At 36.3% G+C, this 13663-nt stretch overlaps 1 protein-coding gene across 1 annotated transcript; it reads right to left on the reverse strand.

The window, feature by feature from the left end:
• Positions 1 to 8455: 8455 nt before the first annotated feature.
• On the reverse strand, positions 8456 to 9403 carry LOC306639100 (olfactory receptor 4A47-like; the record flags this gene model as incomplete). Its single annotated transcript, XM_079102529.1, has 1 exon — positions 8456 to 9403. Exon 1 carries the CDS (start codon positions 9380 to 9382, stop codon positions 8456 to 8458), a length of 927 nt encoding a protein of 308 aa, XP_078958655.1. The 5' UTR covers positions 9383 to 9403.
• Between the last annotated feature and the right edge of the window lie 4260 nt (positions 9404 to 13663).

Raw genomic sequence — 13663 nt, forward strand, 5'->3', positions numbered from 1 at the left:
ATATACCACAGTTTCTTTATCCACTCGTCAATTGAAGGGCATCTAGGTTGGTTCCACAGTCTGGCTATTGTGAATTGAGCAGCTATGAACATTGATGTGGCTGTATCTCTGTAGTATGCTGATTTTAGATCCTTTGGGTATAGGCCAAGGAGTGGGATAGCTGGGTCAAATGGAGGGTCCATTCCAAGTTTTCTAAGGAATCTCCACACTGCTTTCCAGAGTGGCTGCACTAATTTGCAGCCCCACCAGCAATGTATGAGTGTACCTTTCTCCCCACATCCTCGCCAACACCTGTTGCTTGTATTTTTGATAATCGCCATTCTAATTGGGGTGAGATGGAATCTTAGGGTGGTTTTGATTTGCATTTCTCTTATTACTAGAGATGTTGAACATTTTTTCATATGTTTATTGATTGCTTGTACATCTTCTTCTGTGAAGTGTCTGTTCATTTCCTTAGCCCATTTGTCGATTGGATTATTTGTATTCTTGGTGTAGAGTTTTTTGAGTTCTTTATAGATTCTGGAGATTAGTGCTCTATCTGAAGTATGATTGGCAAAGATATTCTCCCACTCTGTAGGCTCTTTCTTCACATTACTGATAGTTTCCTTTGCTGAGAGAAAGCTTTTTAGTTTGAATCTATCCCAGTTATTGATTCTTGCTTTTATTTCTTGTGCTATGGGAGTCCTGTTGAGGAAGTCTGGTCCTAGGCCGACATGTTGAAGATCGGGACCTACTTTTTCTTCTATAATCTGCAGAGTCTCTGGTCTGATTCCAAGGTCCTTAATCCATTTTGAGTTGAGTTTTGTGCAGGGTGAGAGATATGGGTTTAGTTTCATTCTGTTGCATATGGATTTCCAATTCTCCCAGCACCATTTGTTGAAGAGGCTATCTTTTCTCCATTGCATATTTTTGGCACCTTTGTCTAGTATTAGAAAGTTGTATTTATTTGGGTTTGTGTCCGTGTCCTCTATTCTGTACCATTGATCTACCTTTTTATTTTGGTACCAGTACCATGCCGTCTTTGTTACTATTGCTTTGTAATAAAGTTGAAGTTCGGGTATTGCGATACCCCCTGCTTCATTTTTCCTGCGAAGGATTGCTTTACCTATTCTGGGTTTCTTATTCTTCCAGATGAATTTCATGATTGCTTGCTCTATTTCTGTAAGGTACGTCATTGGGATTTTAATTGGGATTGCATTGAATCTGTATAGCACTTTTGGAAGTATGGCCATTTTGACAATATTAATTCGGCCTATCCAAGAACATGGGAGATCTTTCCATCTTCTAAGGTTTTCTTCGATTTCTTTCTTTAGTGTTCTGTAGTTCTCATTGTAGAGGTCTTTTACCTCTTTTGTGAGATTGATTCCCAAGTATTTTATTTTTTTCGATGCTATGGTGAATGGGGTGGTTTTCATAATTTCTCTTTCTGAGGATTCCTCACTTATGTATAAAAATGCATTGGATTTATGAGCATTGATCTTGTAACCTGCCACTTTACTGAATTCACTTATGAGTTCTAACAGTTTTCTGGTGGAATTTCCTGGTTCCTCTAAGTATATAATCATATCATCCGCAAATAGGGATAGTTTGAGTTCTTCTTTTCCTATTCGTATTCCTTTAATTTCCTTGGTCTGTCTAATTGCTCTGGCTAGAGTCTCAAGAACGATATTGAATAGGAGTGGTGAAAGAGGGCATCCCTGTCTTGTTCCAGTTTTTAGGGGGAATGCTTTCAGTTTTTCACCGTTTAGAATGATATTAGCCATGGGCTTAGCATAGATGGCCTTTACAATGTTAAGGAATGTTCCCACTATCCCTATTTTTTCTAGTGTTTTGAGCATGAAGGGGTGTTGTATTGTATCAAATGCTTTTTCTGCATCTATTGAAATAATCATGTGGTTCTTGACTTTAAGTCTATTGATATGGTGAATTACATTTATTGATTTCCGGATGTTGAACCAACCTTGCATCCCTGGGATAAAACCCACTTGATCGTGGTGCACTATCTTTTTAATATATTTTTGTATGCGATTTGCTAAAATTTTATTGAGAATTTTTGCGTCAATGTTCATTAACGATATTGGTCTGAAATTTTCTTTCCTCGATTTATCTCTGTCTGGCTTGGGTATCAAGGTAATATTGGTTTCATAGAATGAGTTTGGGAGGGTACCCTCCTCTTCTATTTCATGGAATACTTTGAGAAGTATTGGAATGAGCTCTTCTTTAAAGATTTTGTAGAACTCAGCTGAGAACCCGTCTGGTCCTGGACTTTTCTTTGTTGGTAGGCTTTTGATGACCTCTTCTACTTCATTACTTGAAATTGATCTATTTAAATTTTGTATGTCCTCCTCGCTCAATTTAGGCAATTCATATGTCTCTAGAAACCTGTTGATGTCTTCGAAATTTTCTATTTGGTTAGAATATAGATTTTTCTTTAAAAACTAAATTTGGTAAGATAAAAGTGTCAAGGTAATTGTGAAATGGTCACTCTTTGTATATTAAATGTGTTCATATTTTCCAGGTATACAAGTTTTTAAAGCAGGGAATTTATCAAGCTGCTATTCTCCAGATTAAACTTGTCTGTAATGGTAATCTTAAACTTATAAAGAGTAAATTTTATTGGGGATTTATTTCTATCATTTAATGTTCTATTATAGGACCTGTTATCAATAGGGTATATATAAAATTTGTTACTTTTTACACTGAGATAAAGAGCTTCAAATGTAAATGTATTTCTAAAAGTTCATGAGAGCCTGATTTGTTTAACAACAAGAGGTTAATATCATGAAGCATAAAAGCATTTTGCTACTTGGCCACACAAAAGGAAAGTTAAAAGCTTTTTCAGGCTTTCTTTAATTCATGTTTTAGATATAATGTTAAGTTGTGTTAACTAATGTTCATATTGACTCAGGAATCAATATATGTAAACTTCTTAAAATGATATTTAAGAAGCAAATATCATCATCAGAATTAGAACACTTAAGATTTGTAAAGAGCTGCGCCTTACCTGAGATAAGGCTCTGCCTCCCACTTTACTACATGTTGGAGTGGCTCCAAAATTTTGATACCACTGTTTACCGGTAACGAATTCTGCTCCCTCTAATGTTGAAGTTCAAACACTAGAGAAGCACGCCAAGGCAAGCATATTAAGCAGGTTTTATTTAAAGGTAATAAAACAGACTTCTCCCGGAAGGAAGAAGGAGGCCATGGCTGATGTTCTAAAGTCCCAAGAAGTGTGCTCACCCTACATCTTTTATAGGTTAAAGTCTCTTTTGTTCTCCAGTTCTCTCCAGTTCTCTCCCCCCTTATCTCTTCTTCCTGCCTACTGACTAGGCCTTGTTTTGCATAAAGTGAGAAGCCATGGGCAGCGGGAGGGCCAAGGTGATTCAGACAGGCAAGGGCCCAGGGGTCATTAATTAGCATCTTTCTGCCTGTAGTCTCTGACAAGGGCAGGTAAATTTGGTTACCAATGGGCTCTGCAGGTCCTTGATATTCCATCTCCCAGGGCAGTCTCCAACTTCCAGAGGCAGATGGCTTTTATGGCCTCCATTTCCTCGATTTGACCCAACAATCCCCTATTTGTACACTACCTGTCCCCAATTCTGGCTTCAAGGTGAGGAAACAGGAATTCCTCAGGAGTGCAGTCCAGTCTCTAGCCTCTCCCAGTTCTTCCAGCACTTCTCTCTGCAGACTTCCACAACCACAACGCACTCACTACACACAAGCTGCCCATGGTGCTATTCCTGTTGGAGGAGACTCTTTAAAACGTTTGCGGCCAAACATCATTCAAAACTAGATAGAATATTACAATCTGGGCTGCTCCAATATTGATAGACTCTTATCCCTTTGTTCAGACTTTTAGAATAAACAGGATTACATAAATTCACTCTTCTTTCCTTCTCTGGGAAAATATGCAAAAGCAAGGAGAGATTCTTGTTAAGAGATAGAAAATCAGCTGAACCAGCTCACACATGGACATACTTGGACATAATTTCCCCAACAACTAATTATCCTTAAACTGTTTTCCATGAAGTGCCTCCAGAGTCCACGCAAAGTCTACTTGAAACCAGGTTTCCAAGAATGGGCACTGACAACATGTAAGGACCCCACGAAAACCATGCCGGACACAGGAAATCATATAAGGGAGTTTATTAAGCAAACACAGTGTCTCCCTGCAGGATAAGAGAGAAAATGAGAGGAAAAGAAAGGGAAAGAGAAAGGGTGTGCGCAAGAAACAGTGTGAAAAGCGAGGAAGAGAAAGTAAGCAAGTGTGTAGGAGAGAGAAGCAAGAGAAAAGATGGCAGGGTAGCTACCGTGAAGCAGTTGAATTCTGCCAGGCTAACAGGGGACCAATAATGGAGAAGGATACTTGCAAACTGACTGATGAACCAATAGCTAGTTAGGACGTTCACAGATTGACAAGTGGTTGGGAGGTGGGGAAAATGGCTGCAACGGAAAGGGCGGGGAGAGCAACTTTGTATTACACAAAAGAAGCCCTCTTGTCCACAAAATAACCTTTTTCATCATAAACTCAAAATAAGCCAACTGAAATGTGATAACACTCCCACCCTCTGAAAGAAACATGTAACCATAAAAACAAAATGCAATGGCCATCTAGGCCAGCACAAAAGAACCCAGAGGCCTTTCCTTCCCACCACCAGGCAACATGCAGCTTCTCTTCTCTCCCTTCCTACACATTCTGTCACTTCTGACCAATTAAACTCCTATGTCTTTGTCCAATTTCAATAAAATATCTTTCTTATTGTTAATCACAGGGACATATTATTTCCTCCTAGGTACATTGGGCAGGGAGAGCTTGCTTGACATCAAAACTGTAAAATACCTTGGAAGATCTGCTCAAAGCTCTTGAGTTTTCATAGAAGCCCCATAATTAAGAAAGAGCAGAATGGAGCCCCATAATTAAGAAAGAGCAGAATGGAAAATGAATTTTTAGGGCAACAAATCTCAAAAAAGGACATTTTTCAATTTGGTTTTGGTTGTAAGAAAACTCAGATGCACAATGAAGAGAACCGGAAGACACCATCATAGTCCCCTGAATAAATGAGGCATTGCAAGTAAAGGTTCAGAGGACAGTGATGACCACATACATAGTATCTAAGAGGAATTCAGGATCATATGCAAAAAGTCCTGCCAATGTCATATCCTGAAACTCAACTTAAGAAAATAGCATTCAAGCCTAAACAGGAGCAGACAGGACATTCCACCAATCAAGTACCATGCACTCTGCAAGTCTTTGTTGGCCTAGAAGGAAGAGTTTTAGGTACTTTTGTGCAGGCCTAGGTGGTCATCCTGTCTTTTCATATGCTGCATGATTCTTCTCAAGGTGGGGGTTTTGTCCTGAGCCAGGTGGAGGATTTTAAACTTATTACAAAAACAGTTTATAATATGGACATGTGGTCTTCTGTTGCCAAAGTCCATTCTTGAAATGTTGGTTTCAATGTGGCCTTCAGTGAATTCTGGAGGAAGTTCCTGAAAAACAACTTTAGGACACTTTGATCCAGAAAAAAGAAAGACTCAGGAAGAGTTTCAAGTGAAAGGAATCCATGTTTCACATATGACAGAAAAATGCAATGTGTGACCTCGTATTCTCTTTTGCCACAAAGAGGGTATTATTGTGATAGTTAATGAAGTAGCAATAAGCTGAGTGGATTGTGTAATAACATTATCTGAAGGTCAACTTCTTGATTATGATTACTGTGCTGCTGTGATTATTCAATAAGTATCTTGAGTTTTGGAAAGGCTTAGAATTTTAAGACTAAAGGGTCATCATATCTAAATCTTAATACTCAGCCTTTAAAATTACCAATATGTTCATACATGTAAATGACAGAGAGAAATTCAGACCAGAAAATAATCACATTAGCATAAGTCTATAATCATATATATACATATATGTGCAAAAGCAAAAGACAAGAAAATAAAAAGCAAATGTGGAAGAATATGAATATGTGGGAAGAAACTGGTGGAAGGTTCTCCAGGATGTCTTGCAACTTTTACCTGAGTCTGAAAATATGTCACAATTAAAATTTTTAAACAAAAAAAATTATATATAAACTATAAAACTACAAAAAAAGAATCAATGGATACTATTCACTTCATTTATGCAAACAGTTCTCAAGGTCTGACCATTACCACCAGGAAACAGTACCTACCACACCTGGTCCCAGGTATGTCTTCTGGATATGGTGTGAAGGCCATTACCTTGTGCAGGGTTTTCAACCTCCATGAGTCTTTTAACAAAGGTTTAAAGTTTGTGCAACTGTAAAATGGGTTCAATAATGGTATCTGTCTTGAGGTAGCATTGCAAGAATAAAAAACTGACAGTACTGTGGGAGGAAACCCACATTTCATGCTTGGAACAATTCCTGACAGTGGTAAGTGTTTATAAATGATGGAGGTGATTGTTACTCACAAACCTGTAGAGAAAACATATCTCAATTCCACTTAAAGTGTCATAAAATAAATTGTTTTAAACAGTGAAACTAATTCTTTCTTTAAAGCATTCTTTCTACAAATATTTACTGTTTCCAGGAGGATCATAGAAACTGAGAACCTAGCAGTGGGCATACATTATAGAAAGATAACAAATAATAATAATAAATTTCAAATAAAAATATGTCACATATTAGCTAGTCAAAAGTGCTAACACTAACTGAAAGTAAACATTAAGTGTGATAGTGTTAAGGGGTATTGGGTGTGAATTTTTATAAAGTTGATCAGATATAATCAGCATATAAGATTCCAGATAATGGTGTACTTATAAAAATCTATATACTGTCTTAATTTATAAAAATCAATGCAAAAGTCCTTTGAAAAGACCAGCAACCTAACATAACATAACACTAGTAAAATTTGTTCCACAAATGCCAAGATGATCCAATATAAGAAACTCACATGATATTACAGATCGCATTAGCATATATAAGGATAAAATCATGTAGTTATCTGAAAAACTTATAAAAACATATTTTGAAAAGTTAAATTATTCTTGATTGTTTTTAAAAATTCAACAAAATACAAATGAAGATGAAATTCATCTCTTGACATTTTTTCACATTATGTAGGATGTAGGAACCAATGCAATTCAACCAAAATAATAAATTAGCAGTGTTAGAGTTTGGAATGAAAGAAATGCTGAAGATAGTGAAAATTAGATAAATGTATACAAAGAAAACCAGAAAGAGATAAAGAAACAATTCCAAAATTTGAAAACAACCACCCAATGAACATAAGTTTCATAAAGTTGTGTCAACTGTAGAAAGAAATCGACTACCTAAATAACTTCAAGCACAATTTTAACTGTAAACTTCTACTGAAACAAGTCTCTAGGTATACAGGACAACAAACAAGATGCTAAATCGCAAGTAGTAGTTATATTTAGTAGTATCACAAGCATTGTTTCTGTATATTCAAAAAATTTTCAGCCCTAGTGAGGCAAAATTGACAAATAGTAATCATTCATACTTCAGATATACAAAATGATCTGTCTATACACACACATACACACATACACACATACTGTGAAATGACCCCCATAATTAAGCTAATAAACGCATACTTCATCTTATGAACAGTATTATTGTCATAAGACACCAGAAATCATTTATCTTGTAAAATAAAACTTTGTACTCTTTGACCAACATCTCCACTCCTCCACCACCCTCCTGCCCATGCCAACCACCATTCTGCTCTCTGCTACTAGAAATGTACTATTTTTGATGCCACATATGAATATTATCATGCACTACTTGTCTTACTGTGTCCACCCTATGTCACTTAGTGCAATGTCCTCCAAAGTAACCCTCATTGTCACAAATGATAACATTTCTTACTTGAAGAATTTTAAGAAACAGCACCATGTCTGCATCTGCAAGTATCACTGGGAGACTCTGGTGGGGTGAGTACAGGATTTATTCTGTAGTCTTGCTGTTTTGTGTGGGTTCTATTTTTAATATCATTATCTAATATGATTTCTTTTTTTTAATTTAAGGAATAAAATATTGCACGAAAAATTGCATATGTAATGTAACTGAAGTCGAATAATTAACAGAACTTATATAGAATTTAAATAAAATAATAGAAGAGTCAATGCAAAAGAAACCAAGAAATGACAAAGAAATAAAAATAATACAGATATTAAATAAACAGGGTAAAGCTATACAAATTATCATTCATTAATTTCTTACATATTCTATATTGACTCCCAACTAGATGTGAATTATAATTGTCCATTGCAGTGATAAACAAGACATTATAGAGTTCATGTTACAACAGAGAAACATATTAATGGCACAAAGACATAGTTTGTTCTTTAATTATGTTTACCAGAAATTCATTTAAAGGAAGGGAAGTCAGCATCAATCTTTAAAAGTCTGATAATTCCTAAAGAGACAGTTTTATATTGAAATGTCTCTCATCATAGTGGGCAACACACTTACTAGCTACCTGATAAGATTTTTCTTCTCCAAAGTTTCTTCATGGAACTTGTCATCTCTGAGTTTCTCAGAGTGTAGATGAAGGGGTTCAGCATGGGGGTTATGACTGTGTAAAACACACTCAATGACTTGTCAATGGGGAAAGTCTTAGCTGGTCTTGCATACATGAAAATACAGGGAACGAAGAAGAGGACAACCACAGTGATGTGGGAGCCACAGGTGGAGAGAGCCTTCCGCCTCCCTTCCTGACTCAGGTTCTTTAGAGAGTGCAAGACAACAGCATAAGACAAGAGTAAGAGCAGAAACACAGTTGTGCAGATGAGTCCCCCATTGGCCATCACCAAGAGGCCAATGACATAGGTGTCAATACAGACAAGTTTCAATAAGGGGTACATGTCACATATGAAATGATCAATGACATTGGGGCCACAGAATGGGAGCCCATAAATAGTGCCCAACTGAATTACTGAGTGCAAAAAACCTCCAACCCAGGAAACTATGAGCAGTAAAACACACACCCATGGCCTCATGATAACCAAATAATGCAAAGGCTTACAGATGGCCACATAGCGGTCATAGGCCATCACCAACAAAAGAAAGACCTCTGATCCCCCAAGAAAATGTTCTGTAAATAGCTGAGTCATACAAAACTTGAAGGATATGGTATTTTTCCCAAAAAACAAGTCCGCAATCAATTTGGGGGAAATAACTGTAGAATAAATGACATCCATAAATGATAAGCTAGCAAGAAAGAAGTACATTGGTGAGCCCAGGGTCTTACTGAAGGTTATGGTCATAACAATGAGCAGATTTCCCACCATGGTCAAGATGTAGAAGAATAAGAACATAACAAAAAGCACTTTCTGCTCCTTTGGATTCTGTGTGAGGCCCAAGAGGACAAAGTAAGTTATATTGCTCTTGTGTTCCATCTATTCCTTTATTGATGATGATTCCAGTTATTAAAGCAGTTCACCTACAAAACAATGAAAACTGTTCTTATAAGTATTGTTTTATTTTATTTTATTTTATTTATTTTACTCACTTAACCACTAACAAAACATATAAGAAGTGTTGACTTGTATCAAGATACCTGCTGTAGATATCTAGATGACCAAGTTGAATATGACACAGTTCCCAGCCATAAGTGACATGACACATAATCATGGGGTCAGGCAATTAAAGACCAACTTGATAAGCATCATATAGGTATATATGCCATGCTAAGCATTCACAACTGATATCCAAACCAACTGGTATCTGAGAAAGATTCTCACAGGCAGCAGCACTTTAGGTGAGTTTATAGAAATGAGATTAAAATAGAATGGTAAAGAGATTCCATAGGAAGACACAACATTTGTAGAGTCAGGAAGGTGTAATGCCAAAAACTCACTTGAGGTAATTTTATAATAAAATAAATTGTGAATGTGAAATTAGACCAAAGACACTATTAGTTGGCAGTGCTATGACTTTAAGACAATGATTTCCTTCCACTTTCTAATCACAAGTTGCTCATGTGAGACCTCAACTACACATGCCTTAGCATCCATATTTCTAAGAACACTTAGCGCAATATGATGTATGTGTTCTCAAGTCCAATACATGCCTTCTCTATGGTTCCCCTCTTCCCTCTCTGAGTCTTCACCAGAATCGCCTTGCAATGTTCAAATTCCTACCCATGGGTCTTCAAGGCAAAATTGAGTCTTTCTATCATAAATACCAAAACTCTCCCAGCAGCTAACCACCAATCACAGACATAGTTCTGTATTTTTGGATATTTATTGCAGCAGCACTCCACCTCCCAGTAGCAAAAAGTATATTCATTTGCTCAAACTTTCTCAACACAGCAGCACAAACTGTGTGGTTAAGCAGCACAAATTTGTTGTCGCTGAATCCCACAATCTGGACACTCAAAATTTAAGTGTTTATTGTTACCATGTTTATTGCTCTAGAAGACCATGAGGAAGGATCTGTTCTGTGCTGCTTCTTGGCTTACAGATGGTTAACTGTATCATTCTCCTTATATAAATTTCCAGTTCCACTATGACACCAGCCATGTTGGATTGATGCCCACCCTAATGAATTTACTTTAACTTGGTGACCTACTCAAAGACTCTGTCCCAAATAAAGTCACATTCTGAAGTACCATAGGTGAGGAACTTGACATAAATGTTTGAGTAAAGGAGGAGCTTAAACCAAATTTTTTCATATGACAATGAGTAACCAATAATTATCACAGTCTCAGATATCTACCACCCCACTGAAACCTCCTTTTACCTTCTTTACTTACACATCCCTCTTCTTCTTCACATATAAATACCTAAAGCTCTCACAAATTATGTGTCTTCAACAGTATCTCTCCCCTACTTTTCAAACTGGTGTCTGTAACTACTTAATTGGCATCCCCAATTTAAAAAGTAAACTTAAGTTTTCATGATACACTTATTCCTGCTAAAACTTTCTCTGCTTAAAGAAATAGCAACTTCTTTGTCATAGGTAAGACCAAATTCAGATGATGTCCATAACTCCTTTGTTCCTCTCATGTCATACATTTAATATCTTGTTCACTCTTAATTTATAGTACATTGCAAATATGATTATTCACCACACACCCTGTTAACATCCCGTCTACTGAAATAGACCCTGCCAGGTCTGCCTACTTTCATTTTGGCCTCTAACAAACTGTCTCCCTGAAGCATTTCAAATGATCATTTTAAATCTTATTCAGATCATATCATTCCCTTCCTCAAACCCTGCCCAGGAGATTCCACTTTACTTTCACATATTAAGTAAACACTAATTTCAGAGGCCAGAAGTAGTTATCACAACCTGTGAAATAATGGAAAGTATTGTAGAAAGGTGTATTGTATAGGCAATCTTTCATTTATTTATTCTACCAACATGTGTTTGTCCAGCATGTCCCTTTTGTTGTGCTGATCAAATAAGGTGGACTTCTAGGCATCACAAAGCATCTACTAGCTTATTAAGTCTCAGAGTCTACACCAGGGGTCATGTCATCAGACAAGAGAAATCTTGGTTCTGAGAGAAGAATCAGCTTTTCACCATGAATCTTCTATTTTTCCAGTTGGAAGTATAACTATTGAGAATATAAATTGTCCCTGAATTAATTGATAAATTGTCCCTGAATTATATATATATATATATATATATATATATATATATATAACTACTGAGAATATAAATTTTCCCTGAATTAATATATATAAAGCTATTGAGATTATAAATTGTCCCAGAATTAATTGATTGAGACATATGTTTGTGACAACTATCAAATAAAATCTGACCAGTCACTTTCTGCCTGCAGAAGTTTTTTCAACATTATAATTCTTATAAACTCAAGTAATATAATTTCCTGTATAATGAAAAGTTCACACAACTGTAAAGCAGGGTTCCCACTATCAATTGATGAAATCTTACCTTTGGAAGTTTCTCCACAGATTAAAATAGAATTCTTCACTCAGGAAGAGCTAGAAACACCTCTTTCATCCAGTATGCATGCAGAAAGAAAAAAGGTCATATTATTCCTTGAGAATACATTTGAAACCATACAACTATGTTTGTCCATTTAATCCAGAGACTTCTAAATATTGCAGAAACCATTACTAGCATTGTTGATCAATTTCAAAGGAATTCCATGGTACAAATAGAAAAATTGAAATTTCCACATGAGGATAATTTATCAAAAATGCCAACAAATTGTCTACATAAGAAGATAGAAGTTAGCCAATTTAATAGGGAAATATCTCCTTAGTTATTCTCTAGTAAGTTTAATAAAAAAATAACTACCATTCAGCTCTTTAACCCATCTCCTCTGGTGTTAATACAGTCAAATACTTATACAAGAACTTAGGAAAAGGCATTATTGTACATTTTGGAGATCAGGCTGCAAGCCTAATAAAGCTTCCTTGGAAAAAATTTATCAGTTACTAAGAAGACAGCATCTTCTACCTGAGGGGGCAAAGCTCACTGAGGATTTTATACCATGAGCCCACGTTAATTCTGGAGTCCTGCAACTGGAATGTGTCCAAACTGATTCTTGTTTAATTATATTCACTGGGATTTCCCACAAGTTTTTAAAACAACATCAATATGTAAAGATATCATTAGATCAATCACATAACTAAGGTCAGGAAGATGTAAAAAGGAAAAAAAAATAGTTTCAGGAACACTATGGAAAAATAGTCTAGAATAATATATCAAGCTGGGTGCAGTGGTGCACACCTATAACCCTGACAACTGGGAAGGGTGAAATAGGAGAATCACAATCAAAGTCAGCCTCAGCAACTTTGCAAGGTCCTTAGCAACTAGTAAGACCCTGTCTCAAAATAAAATTTAAAAAGTGTTAGGGATGTAGCTCAGTGATTAAGCACTCCTGAGTTGAATCCTCAGTACTATTACTACTAGTACTACTAATAGCAGTGCTATATCAGCCCAATTAGTTTGTTCAGTGACAAAAATTTATCACTTATTACCTAATTTTCAAGAGCAAGTGTTTTCAATTTATCTAAGATTCAGTTTTCTTCTCACTACTAGTTTTGGGTTGGAGATAATTTTTGAAGACTTATATAGTTGTAGTCACTATTTATTTATTCATTAACTTGTTGAAAAATTTTACAGCATCTCTTTTATTTCATAGTTTATGTTGTTAACTGGAGATACAAGATTTAAGAAAACAGAAGATGAGATTGTGGAAAAACTGCATTGGATGTATGTCTTGTAATAGAGTCACTAAATAATAACGGGAGCAAGTAAAAACAGTAATTACAATCTTTGAACAGAAGTTATAAGGCAAGCAACTGATCATGTGACAGAAAAGAAGTAAAACAACTTGTTAATAAGTACAGAAGGCCCGATTAAAAGGTAAAATTTAAACTGAAGTCCAAAGAAAGAGGATTTGTTTCTCTGGGAAGCACTGTTGCCTGCTGTGGAGAGCAAATGAGCCCCTGTTACCAGCTGATCCTATGGAATAGGCAAAAGCCAAGCCTGGGAAGCATTCCTTGCCAAAAGGCCAGGATATGAACAGCTTTAATACCTGGCTCTGATGCTAAGAGTTATCAGATGTTCCAGTGCAACGGGTTTTCTGGGTACAGCCGGATAGCCACAAAAATGTTTCTAGCTCTGTAACTTTTCAGTGCACAAAGAAGCCTCTTAATAATTCACAAGCCTTGAACAATTTACAATGCCCCTATAGT

Source organism: Sciurus vulgaris (genome assembly GCF_902686455.1).
Source record: "Sciurus vulgaris genome assembly, chromosome: 11".
In the NCBI taxonomy this organism is placed as follows: domain Eukaryota; kingdom Metazoa; phylum Chordata; class Mammalia; order Rodentia; family Sciuridae; genus Sciurus; species Sciurus vulgaris.